The sequence below is a fragment of the Salmo trutta genome, chromosome 4, assembly GCF_901001165.1.
Source record: "Salmo trutta chromosome 4, fSalTru1.1, whole genome shotgun sequence".
NCBI classification, from domain to species: Eukaryota; Metazoa; Chordata; class Actinopteri; order Salmoniformes; family Salmonidae; genus Salmo; species Salmo trutta.
The window spans coordinates 62009457-62023539 of NC_042960.1; the positions used below are offsets into that span (position 1 = coordinate 62009457).

The 14083-nt window shown below is 42.8% G+C and overlaps 1 protein-coding gene across 8 annotated transcripts in view; it reads left to right on the top strand.

The window, feature by feature from the left end:
• Positions 1-14083, top strand: part of LOC115192794 (pleckstrin homology domain-containing family A member 7) — a 173833-nt gene that overhangs the window by 99715 nt on the left and 60035 nt on the right. For all 8 annotated transcript variants that reach the window (XM_029751651.1, XM_029751653.1, XM_029751652.1 and 5 more), the window contains exon 5: positions 9496-9592. In XM_029751651.1, coding sequence (XP_029607511.1) covers positions 9496-9592 — 97 coding nt within the window. The remainder of the gene's footprint in view (positions 1-9495; positions 9593-14083) is intronic.

The following is a 14083-nucleotide window of genomic DNA, read 5'->3' on the forward strand; positions in this document are numbered from 1 at the left end:
CTCCTTTGCACCCCAGTATCTCTACTTGCACATTCATCTTCTGCACATCTACCATTCCAGTGTTTAATTGCTATATTGTAATTACTTTGCCACCATGGCCTATTTATTGCCTTAACTTACCTCATTTGCACTCACTGTATATAGACTTTTTGTTTTATTTTGTTCTACTGTATTATTGACTGTATGTTTGTTTATTCCATGTGTAACTCTGTGTTGTTTGTGTCGAACTGCTTTGCTTTATCTTGGCCAGGTCGCAGTTGTAAATGAGAACTTGTTCTCAACTAGCCTACCTGGTTAAATAAAGGTGAAAAAAAGACAGATGACAGATATTAAAGGTTGAGCTCAAAGGGTCATTCCACCTCACCACAAAACTACTGTGACAAGTATGAGTTCATACAGAACTTTCTTATCTATTAAATATCTCATTGCATGTGCACTTCCTTCCAAAAACAAAAAGCTAAATGGCCGTGGAGCTGACAACAGCAGCATACAGTTTTAAAAGAGATACCAGAGACTCACCAACTTAGCGCTCAGCTCTCAATCTCTCTCTTTCTCTCTGATACGCTCTCGATCCCCCTCTCGTTCTCTTCCTGTGTCTGGCAGAGAACAGGAGGGCACATTTCCCTGCCATGTTCTGTTGGATCCGTCTCATTAACAGCTTTGTGGGCGTGGAGGGCTATATGAGCCACGCAGATAATGTGTCACCGCCGCTCAGCCTGCTCAACCTGCACACGCTCTACTACCGCATACAGAGGAACAGGCCAGAGAGGGGGTGTGTGGTATGCCTAACGTGGAGTTTCTTTTAAATAACATCTCTCAAACAGCTGGTGCAGCAAGTTGTTTTGACCACAATAATGATGTAACGTCTCAATGCAGCTGTAGCCTTCAAAATGTTTTGGGGATTTTGTATTTTTCACTTTATTTTACCAGGTAAGTTGACTGGGAACACATTCTCATTTACAGCAACAACCTGGGGAATATTTACAGGGGAGATGAATGAGCCAACTAGAAGCTGGGGATGATTAGGTGGTCATTATGGTCGGGTTGGGAATTTAGCCAGGACACCATGGTTAACACTCCTAGTCTTACTATAAGTGCCATGGGATCTTTAGTGACCACAGAGAGTCAGGACACCCATTTAACATCCCATCTGAAAGACAGCACCCTACACAGGGAAATGTCCCCAGTCACTGCCTTGGGGCATTGGGATATTGTTTTAGACCAAAGGAAAGAGTGTCTCCTACTGGCCCTCAAACACCACTTCCAGCAGCACCACTTAGCTTCAGAGCCAAGCCAGCAGTGGGATGCAGTGTGGTATGCTGCTGGCTAGTATTGGAAACTGTGCTTTGGTGCCTCAGAAGGCAATTGGGGATACAATGTAACCTAACAGTACTGTGGTTTGGTGTTGCTCCAAGTTATTGTTATTCAGAGCCATTTACAATCAGTGCAGTCAACTAAAGGAGGTAAAACACCCACATAGATCACACGTGTTGCTCTGTGAACAGGCAATATCTATACTAGGACTAGTCATGTTGAAATGTGTTGTCATGACGACCTATAAGATGATGGCACAGACCCACAACATTCTAGGTTTATTTAAATATGAGGAGACTCCTGATGAACTGTAAATTACATCATTACATAAGACAAATTCAAATCTGGACCTTGAAGCCAGTTCCACTGCTGATTTTCATTGTTCCCCTCTAATCAGGGACTGATCTAGACCTGGGACACCTGGTGGGTGCTATTAATTAGGGGCGGCAGGTAGGGGCGGCAGGTAGCCTAGTGGTTAGAGCGTTGGACCTGTAGACAAAATGTTTCCAGATCGAATACCCGAACTGACAAGGTAAAAATCTGTCGTTCTGCCTCTGAACAAGGCAGTTAACCCACTGTTCCTAGGCCGTCATTGTAAATAAGAATGTGTTCTTAGCTGACTTGCCAAGTTAAATATTCAATAAAATGAACAGGTAGAACAGCAAACCAGTAAGTGATCTGGACCTCCAGGCTCTGATTGGGATACTCCTGGCATATTCAATAGGTCACATATCCTAGTTCCACCACAGCTTTTGATAAAAGCATCATCACCTAGCAGATAACCATTAAAGCCGAGTTGAAACCTCATCTAAAGACTTTATTATTGTACTGGGGAGACTGGCGCCTACGGGGGGAGACTGGCGCCTACGGGAGCCCCCTGGGGAGACTGGCGCCTACGGGGGGCTCCTGGGGAGACTGGCGCCTACTGGGGGCCCCTGGGGAGACTGGCGCCTACGGGGGGCCCCTGGGGAGACTGGCGCCTACGGGAGCCCCCTGGGGAGACTGGCGCCTACTGGAGCCCCCTGGGGAGACTGGGGCCTACTGGCCTGCATGGCTTGGCCTCTCAGTGACAGGAGTGCCTATAGTGTCCGGGCTCTACACCTCATCGAGGCTGCACCTTACCGCCTCTTATTTTTATAGCAGGCTGGAATTACGTCTAGTGTCGCTGTCTGGTCTGTCTGTCTAGTCTGTGTTTGTCTGTCTGCAACTTCTCTTATTTTCTCTCTGCTGTTTTTCTCTTTCTTCTCTTGCAATCTGTCCTGTCTGTCCTGTCTGTCCTGTCTGTCCTGTCTGTCCTGTCTGTCCGTCTGTCCGTCTGTCCGTCTGTCCGTCTGTCCGTCTTGCAATCTGTCCTGTCTGTCTGTCTGTCTGTCTGTCTGTCTGTCTGTCTGTCTGTCTGTCTCTGTCTGTCCCCCTCATTGGGTGGGGAGCGTCTGTAAAGCATACAGTGAGAGATGTGAACAGGTATAGAAAACACACACAGTTGACAAAGCTACAAAACAGCAAAATTAGATAATCTGTAAATAACTAGGGACTCAAGTGATTGAGTGGAGCTCTCCTCTCTTTCTTTCCTGGAATAACTCCTCAGAACAACTTGGCAGAACCGTCTTTGTTTCGGCGGCGGTCTCCTCATTGCTGTGGTATCTGGTGAACACAGGCAGAGCGGGGAATGGGGTGGGAGTGCAAAGAGCATGTTTCCACCTCCACGAGGCCCCCTCCTGAGTATTTATACATGCACTTACTCTCTGAAAAGATCAGGAATGGCGTCATGAGTGACATTTATGTTGTGTTATTGTAATATTCTAGAACCAAAGCTGCATTCTGAAGCATTGTCAGTGTTCCTTCTATACCTTTTAATAAACTGCTCTATGTGCAGAATCTAGGCCTAACCTTCTAGACTACTCTATGTACAGTATCTAGGCCTAACCTTCTAGACTACACTATGTACAGTATCTAGGCCTAACCTTCTAGACTACTCTATGTACAGTATCTAGGCCTAACCTTCTAGACTACACTATGTACAGTATCTAGGCCTAACCTTCTAGACTACTCTATGTACAGTATCTAGGCCTAACCTTCTAGACTACACTATGTACAGTATCTAGGCCTAACCTTCTAGACTACTCTATGTACAGTATCTAGGCCTAACCTTCTAGACTACTCTATGTACAGTATCTAGGCCTAACCTTCTAGACTACACTATGTACAGTATCTAGGCCTAACCTTCTAGACTACTCTATGTACAGTATCTAGGCCTAACCTTCTAGACTACACTATGTACAGTATCTAGGCCTAACCTTCTAGACTACTCTATGTACAGTATCTAGGCCTAACCTTCTAGACTACACTATGTACAGTATCTAGGCCTAACCTTCTAGACTACACTATGTACAGTATCTAGGCCTAACCTTCTAGACTACTCTATGTACAGTATCTAGGCCTAACCTTCTAGACTACTCTATGTACAGTATCTAGGCCTAACCTTCTAGACTACTCTATGTACAGTATCTAGGCCTAAGGTCATGTCCCCAAACACACCAGAAAAGGGAAGAAAATGGCTACTGTTTGGAGGCACTACACTACACGACTCTACACTACACTATACACCAAACTACACTACACACCACACTACTCTACACGACACGACTACACTACAGTACACTACACTACATTACACTACACACCACACTACACTACACCATATACTACACTACACTACACCAGTATACAATTACACTACACCACACTACACCACACACCACACTAAACTACACTATTATACACTACACCATACAACAATTGCTACATTCTCCAAAAATGTTAGCCAGGAGATTCTGGGTGATGCTGAATAAAAAACTAACGAATTCCCCAAAAAGTTTTGGAGGAAATGAAGACATCTTAGGGAAGTTGAACTTGTGGGGTGGAACTAAGTTTCTTATTTAAAATAAGCTAGAACTTGTGGGGTGGAACTAAGTTTCTTATTTAAAATAAGCTAGAACTTGTGGGGTGGAACTAAGTAGAAAAGTGAACTATCCCTTTTAAGGCCTTTTATTCCAGAGTGGCAACTCTCAGGAGACCCAGAGCGATAATAATGTCCAATGTGCTGAAAAGCCTGACTTCTGGCTGTCACAGCCTTAATTGCCTGGCAGTGTGCCCTTCACAAGTGCCAGTCCTTGAGTGTTTTCTTCCTCTCTCACAATGACGGAGTAATTGTCCGAGTCGGAGATGGAGAGGCGAGATCTGCATAGCCAGAGTTCTGTACAGCGAAGCGCTGAGGAATTATGCGTGTCTGCAGATGTAAAGTTTTCACTGTTTGTTCCTAGTGCTTATAAAAAAACAAAGGTTATGTGGATCTCCTTGTACATTCATAGGTTTAGTTTCAGTGCTTCATGAATTTCTGTTATGCATCGGAAAATGTAGTCGTATTCTCATTCTATTAGATTTCAGTTTTCCCCCATTTCAGTCTATTTATATTGTTTGAGCCTCTAGTTTTCATGTTTGTTCTCTAGTTTAGTAGCTTCAAAGGTTTCACTTCTAGTTAATCTAAGGCTAAGCTATAATAGTAGTAACCACTAGGCTACCTGCCGCCCCTTAGGGATGGTGCCAGGTTTCCTCCAGACGTGACACTTGGTATTGAGGCCAAAGAGTTCAATCTTGGTTTCATCAGACCAGAGAATCTTGTTTCTCATGGTCTGAAAGTCCTTTAGGTGCCTTTTGGCAAAATCCAAGCGGGCTGTCGTGCCTTTTACTGAGGAGTAGCTTCCATCTTGCCACTCTACCATAAAGGCCTGATTGGTGGAGTGCTGCAGAGATGGTTGTCCTTCTGGAAGGTTCTCCCAAGTCCACAGAGGGACTCTGGAGCTTTGTCAGAGTGACCATCGGGTTCTTGGTCACCTCCCAGACCAAGGCCCTTCTACCCCGATTGCTCAGTTTGGCCGGGCGGCCAGCTCTAGGAAGAGTCTTGGTGGTTCCAAACTTCTTCCATTTAAGAATGATGGAGGCCACTGTGTTCTTGGGTACCTTCAAAGCTGCAGACATTTTTCGGTGCCATTCCCCAGATCTGTGCCTCGAAACAATCCTGTCTCGGAGCTCTACGGACAATTCCTTCAACCTTATGGCTTAGTTTTTGCTCTGACGTGGACTGTCAGCAGTGGGATCTTTTATATAGACAGGTGAGTGCCTTTCCAAATCATGTCCAATCAATAGAATTTACCACACGTGGACTCCAAGTTGTAGAAACTGGAGGTCGACCGATTAATCGGACTGGCCGATTTAATTGGGGCCGATTTCAAGTTTTCATAACAATCGGAAATCGGTATTTTTGGACGCCGACTCAGCAGATTTAAAAAAAATAATAATAATTTTACACACCTTTATTTAACTAGGCAAGTCAGTTAAGAACACATTCTTATTTTCAATGACGGCCTAGGAACGGTGGGTTAACTGCCTTGTTCAGGGGCAGAACGACAGAATTTTACCTTGTCAGCTCGGGGATTCAATCTTGCAACCTTACGGTAAACTAGTCCAACGCTCTAACCACCTGCTTTACATTGCACTCCATGAGGAGCCTGCCTGTTACGCGAATGCAGTAAGAAGCCAAGGTAAGTTGCTAGCTAGCATTAAACTTATCTTATAAAAAACAATCAATCAATCAATCAATCATAATCACTAGTTAACTACACATGGTTGATGATATTACTAGTTTATCTAGCCTGTCCTGCGTTGCATATAATCGCTTAGGGACACGTTTCTCCAACGTGTACCTAACCATAAACATCAATGCCTTTCTTAAAATCAATACGCAAGTATATGTTTTTAAATCTGCATATTTAGTTAATATTGCCTGCTAACATGAATTTCTTTTAACTAGGGAAAATGTGTCACTTCTCTTGCAACAGAGTCAGGGTATATGCAACAGTTTGGGTCGTCTGGCTCGTTGCGAACTAATTTGCCAGAATTTTACGTAATTATGACATAACATTGAAGGTTGTGCAATGTAACAGGAATATTTACACTTAGGGATGCCACCCATTACATAAAATACGGAACGGTTCCGTATTTCACTGAAAGAATAAACGTTTCGTTTTCGAGATGATAGTTTCCGGATTCGACCATATTAATGACCTAAGGCTTGTATTTCTGTGTGTTTATTATATTATAATTAAGTCTATGATTTGATAGAGCAGTCTGACTGAGCGGTGGTAGGCACCAGTAGGCTTGTAAGCATTCATTCAAACAGCACTTTCGTGCGTTTTGCCAGCAGCTCTTCGCTGTGCTTCAAGCATTGCGCTGTTTATGACTTCAAGCCTATCAACTCCCAAGATTAGGCAGGTGTAACCGATGTGAAATGGCTAGCTAGTTAGCGGGGTGCGTGCTAATAGCGTTTCAAACGTCACTCGCTCTGGGACTTGGAATAGTTGTTCCCCTTGCTCTGCATGGGTAACGCTGCTTCGAGGGTGGCTGTTGTCGATGTGTTCCTGGTTCGAGCCCAGGTAGGAGCGAGGAGAGGGACGGAAGCTATACTGTTACACTGACAATACTAAAGTGCCTATAAGAACATCCAATAGTCAAAGGTATATGAAATACAAATCTTATAGAGAGAAATAGTCCTAGAATTCCTAGAATAACTACAACCTAAAACGTCTTACCTGGGAATATTGAAGACTCATGTTAAAAGGAACCACCAGCTTTCATATGTTCTCATGTTCTGAGCAAGGAACTTAAACGTTAGCTTTCTTACATGGCACATATTTTACTTTTACTTTCTTCTCTAACACTTTGTTTTTGCATTATTTAAACCAAATTGAACATGTTTCATTATTTATTTGAGGCTAAATTGATTTTATTGATGTATTATATTAAGTTTAAAAAAAAGTGTTCATTCAGTATTGTTGTAATTGTCATTATTACAAATAAACAAAAAAAAAAATCGCCCGATTTTAATCAGTACCGGCTTTTTTTTGGTCCGCCAATAATCGGTATCGGCGTTGAAAAATCATAATCGGTCGATCTCTAGTAGAAACGTCTCAAGGATGATCAATGGAAACAGGACGCACCTGGGCTCAATTTCGAGTCTCATAGCAAAGGGTCTGAATACTTATGTAACTAATGTATTTTTGTTTTTTATTTTTGATACATTTGCAAAAAAAATCTAAAAGCTGTTTTCACATTGTCATTTTGGGTTATTGTGTGTAGATTGATGAGGGGAAAAAAACACTTATAAAAATAAATGTATGTACAGTGCCTTCAGAAAGTATTCACACCCCTTGACTTTTCCACATTTTGTTGTATTACAGCCTACATTTTAAATAGATTAAATTGAGATGTTGCATCACTGGCCTACACACAATACCCTACAATGTCGAAGTCAAATCATGTTTTTAGAATTTTTTACAAATTTAATTGCAAATAAAAAGCTGAATTGTCTTGAGTCAAGTATTCAACCCTGTTATGGCAAGCCTAAATAAGTTCAGTAGTAAAGATTTGCTTAACAAGTCAATTAATAAGTTTCATGGACTCTGTGTGCAATAAGAGTGTTTATCATGATTTTTTGAATGACTACCTACCTTATCCCTCTACCCGACACATACAATTATCTGTATGGTCCCTCAGTCGAGCAGTGAATTTCAAACACAGATTCAACCACAAAGACTAGGGAGGTTTTCCAATGCCTCGCAAAGAAGGTCACCTATTGGTAGACATTGAATATCCATTTGAGCATGGTGAAGTTATTAATTGCACTTTTGATGGTGTATCAATAAACCCAGTCACTACAAAGATACAGGCGTCCTTCCTAACTCAGTTACCGGAGAGGAAGTAAACCTCTCAGGGATTTCACAATGAGGTGACTTTTTTACAGAGTTTTTAATTGCTGTGATAAGAGAAAACGGAGGATGGATCAACAACATTGTAGTTACTCTACATTACTAACCTAATTGACAGAGTGAAAAGAAGGAAGCCTGTACAGAATAAAAATATTCCAAAACATGCATCCTGTTTGCAACAAGGTACTAAAGCAATACTGAAAAAAAATACATTAACAAAGTGTTATGTTTGGGGCCAATCCAATAAAACACATCACTGAGTACCACTCTTCATATTTTCAAGGATAGTAGTGGTTGCATTATGTTATGGGTATGCTTGTAATCATTAAGGACTGAGAAGTTTTTCAGGATAAAAAATTAACTGAATAGAGCTAAGCACAGGCAAAATCCTAGAGGAAAACCTGGTTCAGTCTGCTTTCCAACATACACTGGAAGATGAATTCACTTTTCAGCAGGACGATAACCTAAAACACAAGACCAAATCTACAATGGAGTTGCTTACAAAGAAGTCAGTGAATGTTCAAGTTACAGTTTTGACTTAAATGTGCTTGAAAATCTATGGCAAGACCTGAAAATCGTTGTCTGGCAATGATCAACATCCAATTTGGCAGAGCTTGAAGAATAATGGGCAAATGTTGCACAATCTAGGTGTGGAAAGCTCTTCGAGACTCACAGCTGTAATCGCTGCCAAAGGTAATTCTAAGGTATTGACTCAAGGGGTTGAGCACTTATCTAATCAAGATATGTTAGTGTTTTATTTGTTATATTATTTGTATGCACATCTCATTTTTCTTTCACTTTGTCATTACAGAGTATTTTGTGTAGATCGTTGACAAAAAATGACAATTAAATCCATTTTAATCCCGCTTTGTAACACAACAAAAAGTCAAGGGCTGTGAATACTTTCAGAAGGCACTGTATATATCTATGTATGTATGCCCCAATCCTTGCACTCAAGTATTATGAAACCAATATGGAACATATAACACCATAGCAATAATGATACAAGGCATGCCTGTATGTGTTATGATATTGAATGCAAGGATTGTGCCATACACATGCTTGTTATGGGTCATATTATCCACTGCTAACCTGGGCCTGTATTCACAAAGGGTCTCAGAGTACGTGTGATGATCCCAGAGCATTAATACGTCCCTGAGGCTTGAAAAAGAGAAGTTCCTTTGGAAGTCCAGACAAAGGGGCTGATCTCCAAACAACAGCAGTCTGTCCTTGCCCTCCAGGGTGTGGTCTACAGAGCCGTGTGTAGAGTTGCATCCTCTCAATGACGCTCTGTGTACACATACGGTCATGTCTGCTCTGTGTGACCCTGTGCTGCTTTCTGTCTCTTTCTCACCAGGCCAGGTGGCCGTATGTCCAACCCCCAGCAGGCCGACTTGCGGCTTTCCAGCACCATCAGCGAGGCTTCGACTGTGGACACCGCTTCGGGGTCAAAGGTCAGTCCCAAAACATTAGCCATTTATTTTCTCCCAGCCCTCTGCAATTTGACACGTTGTGAATTGCATTATCTTTTTGAACAACATTTGACATCTTATCCAGAGCTATTAAGGTTGGCCCAACATTCTTAACCATAAAGCTACCTGCCCTCATATCTGTTTCAGTTTCTGTGCTGGGTGAAAACTACATTGAACAAAAATAAAGTAAAGTGTTGGTCCCATGTTTCATGAGCTAAAATAAAAGATCCCAGAAATGTTCCATACGCACAAAAAGCTAATTTCTCTGAAATGTTGTGCACAAATTTGTTTACATCCCTGTCAGTGAGAATTTCTCCTTTGCTAAAATAATCCAGCCACCTGACAGGTGTGGCATATCAAGAAGCTGATTAAATAGCATGATCATTACACAGGTACACCTTGTGCTGGTGACAATAAAAGGCCACTCTAAAATGTGCAGTTGTCACACAACACAATGCTACTGATGTCTCAAGTTTTGAGGGAGCGTGCAATTGGCATGCTGACTGCAGGAATGTCCACCAGATCTGTTGTCAGAGAATGTAATGATAATTTCTCTTCTGTAAGAGAAGACACACACACTCCAATGTCGTTTTATAGAATTTGGCAGTTCGTCCAACCGGCCAGCCCAGGACTCCACATTTGGCTTCTTAACCTGCGGGATCATCTGAGACCAGCCACCCAGACAGCTAATGAAACTGTGGATTGGCACAACCTAATTTCTGCACAAACTGTCAGAAACCGTCTCAGGGAAACTCATCTGCGTGCTCGTCATCCTCACCAGGGTCTTGACTTGACTGCAGTTCGGTGTCGTAACCGACTTCAGTGGGCAAATTCTCACCTTCTATGGCCACTGGCACGCTGGAGAAGTGTGCTCTTCACAGATACATCCTGGTTTCAACTGTACTGGGCAGATGGCAGACAGCGTGTATGGTGTCGTGTGGGTGAGCGGTTTGCTGATGTCAGTGTTGTGAATAGAGTGCCCCATGGTGGCGGTGGGGTTATGGTATGGGCAGGCATAAGCTACCAACAACGAACACAATTGCATTTTATCAATGGCAATTTGAATGCACAGAGATACCGTGACGAGATCCTGAGGATCAATGTGCCATTCAGCCGCCTCATCACCTCATGTTTTAGCGTGATAATTCACAGCCCCATGTCGCAAGGATCTGTACATAATTCCTGGAAGGTGAAAATGTCCCAGTTCTTCCATAGCCTGCATACTCACCAGGATCAACGTGTACGGCAGTGTTTTCCAGTTCCCATCCATCAACTTTGCACAGCAATGGAGTTGGACAACATTGCACAGGCCACAATCAACATCCCGATCAACTCTATGTGAAGGAGATGTGTCGCGCTGCACGAGGCAAATGGTGGTCAAACCGGATACTGACTGGTTTTCTGATCCACGGCCCTAACTTCTTTTTTTTTTTAAGGTATCTGTGACCAAAAGATGCATATCTGTATTCCCGGTCGTGAAATCCATAGATTGGGGCCTAATGAATTTATTTATATTGACTGATTTTCTTATATGAACTGTAACTCAGTAAAATCATTTTTTTTAAATCATGATACGTTTATATTTTTGTTCAGTGTAAATGGAATTTACCCCTCAAGTTACAAACCTGTTAGAAAAGTGTTTAGTACAGTGTACAGGTGGGGTAGAAAACCTGAAGCAGGCTTCTATACAGTACCAGTCAAAAGTTTGGACACACCTACTCATTCAAGGATTTTTCTTTATTTTCACTGTTTTCTAAGTTGTAGAGTAATAGTGAAGACATCAAAACTATGAAATAACACATGTGGAATCATTTAGTCACCAAAAAAGTGTTAAAGAAATCAAAATATATTTTATATTTGAGATTCTTCAAAGTAGCCACCCGTTGCCTTGATGAAAGCTTTGCACACTTGTCATTCTCTCAACCAGCTTCATGAGGTAGTCACCTGGAATGCATTTCAATTAACAGGTGTGCCTTGTTAAAAGTTTGAGCCAATCAGTTGTGTTGTGACAAGGTAGGGGTAGTATACAGAAGATAGCCCTATTTGGTAAAAGACCAAGTCCATATTATGGAAAGAACAGCTCATTAAGTAAGTAAGCCCTTGGTTAAGGGCTTACTTACAAGCCCTTAACCAACAACGCTTTTAGAAGTTTTAAGAAAAAGTGTTAAGTAAAAAATTGAAAATAAAAGTAACAAATAATTCAACAGCAGCAGTAAAATAACAATAGCGAGGCTATATACAGGGGGTACCGGTACAGACTCAATGTGCGGGGGAACTGGTTAGTCGAGGTAATCGAGGTAATATGTACATGTAGGTAGAGTTAAAGTGACTATGCATAGATAATAAAGAGAAATGACAGTCCATTATTACTTTAAGACATGAAGGTCAGTCAATACGGAAAATGTATCAAACTTTGAACGTTTCTTCAAGTGCAGTCGCAACAACCATCAAGCACTATGATGAAACTGGTTCTCATGAGGACCGCTACAGGAAAGGAATACCCAGAGTTATCTCTGTTGCAGAGGATAAGTTCATTAGAGTTACCAGCCTCAGAAATTGCAGCCCAAATAAATGCTTCACAGAGTTCAAGTAACAGACACATCTCAACATCAACTGTTCAGAGACTGCGTGAATCAGACCTTCATGGTCGAATTGCTGCAAAGAAACCACTACTAAAGGACACCAATAAGAAGAAGAGACTTGCTTGGGCCAAGAAACACAAGCAATGGACATTAGACCGGTAGAAATCTGTCCTTTTGGTCTGATGAGTCCAAATTGGAGATATTTGGTTTAAAACGCCGTGTCTTTGTGAGACGCAGAGTAGGTGAACAGATGATTCCCGCATGTGTGGCACTACTTTTGAGCAGCTCTGATCAAAAGAGAGGGAAAAGTAATTTTCACTGACTGACATTAGGTGATGATGAATGGCTAGGGTGGGCTGATCTCTCACACCCACCACGCCCCCATTAAAAGCTACCAGACAGTGGTGAGGACAGGGGGTGGGAGTGGAGAGCAGGGGGGGCTTCTGTCTGCCTGTAGGGGGCTTATTTAATTAAAGCTGCAGACTCTGGAGGGGGAAAGTCAGATGTGTGGATCTAACATAGTTACACTTGGACTGCACATGTCTAATGGAATGGTGCACCAGCTGAGTGTGACAGGCAAGGTGTGTGTATGTGTGCATGGTGTGTGCGTGTGCTTGCGTCCGTATCTCAACATAACAAGCTCAGGGTCTTCTCTCCAGGCTCTACTGTGACAACGACAGAACACCCCCCCTACTCTAAGTGGCTGCTCTGACTTCTCCATATCCCTTTAAGGCTACTGCTCAAAGCCAGGTGATAGTGAACAGGCTACTGCTCAAAGCCAGGTGATAGTGAACAGGCTACTGCTCAAAGCCAGGTGATAGTGAACAGGCTACTGCTCAAAGCCAGGTGATGGTGAACAGGCTACTGCTCAAAGCCAGGTGCTAGTGAACAGGCTATTGTTTAAAGCCAGGTGCTAGTGAACAGGCTATTGTTTAAAGCCAGGTGCTAGTGAACAGGCTACTACTCAAAGCCAGGTGATGGTGAACAGGCTACTGCTCAAAGCCAGGTGATGGTGAACAGGCTACTGCTCAAAGCCAGGTGATGGTGAACAGGCTACTGCTCAAAGCCAGGTGCTAGTGAACAGGCTATTGTTTAAAGCCAGGTGCTAGTGAACAGGCTATTGTTTAAAGCCAGGTGCTAGTGAACAGGCTATTGTTTAAAGCCAGGTGCTAGTGAACAGGCTACTGCTCAAAGCCAGGTGCTAGTGAACAGGCTATTGTTTAAAGCCAGGTGATAGTGAACAGGCTACTGCTCAAAGCCAGGTGCTAGTGAACAGGCTACTGCTCAAAGCCAGGTGCTAGTGAACAGGCTATTGTTTAAAGCCAGGTGCTAGTGAACAGGCTACTGCTCAAAGCCAGGTGATAGTGAACAAGCTACTGCTCAAAGCCAGGTGATAGTGAACAGGCTACTGCTCAAAGCCAGGTGATAGTGAACAGGCTACTGCTCAAAGCCAGGTGATAGTGAACAGGCTACTGCTCAAAGCCAGGTGATAGTGAACAGGCTACTGCTCAAAGCCAGGTGATAGTGAACAGGCTACTGCTCAAAGCCAGGTGATAGTGAACAGGCTATTGTTTAAAGCCAGGTGCTAGAGAACAGGCTATTGTTTAAAGCCAGGTGATAGTGAACAAGCTACTGCTCAAAGCCAGGTGATAGTGAACAGGCTACTGCTCAAAGCCATGTGCTAGTGAACAGGCTACTGCTCAAAGCCAGGTGATAGTGAACAGGCTACTGCTCAAAGCCAGGTGCTAGTGAACAGGCTATTGTTTAAAGCCAGGTGCTAGTGAACATGCTATTGTTTAAAGCCAGGTGCTAGTGAACAGGCTACTGCTCAAAGCCAGGTGATAGTGAACAGGCTACTGCTCAAAGCCAGGTGATGGTGAACAGGCTACTG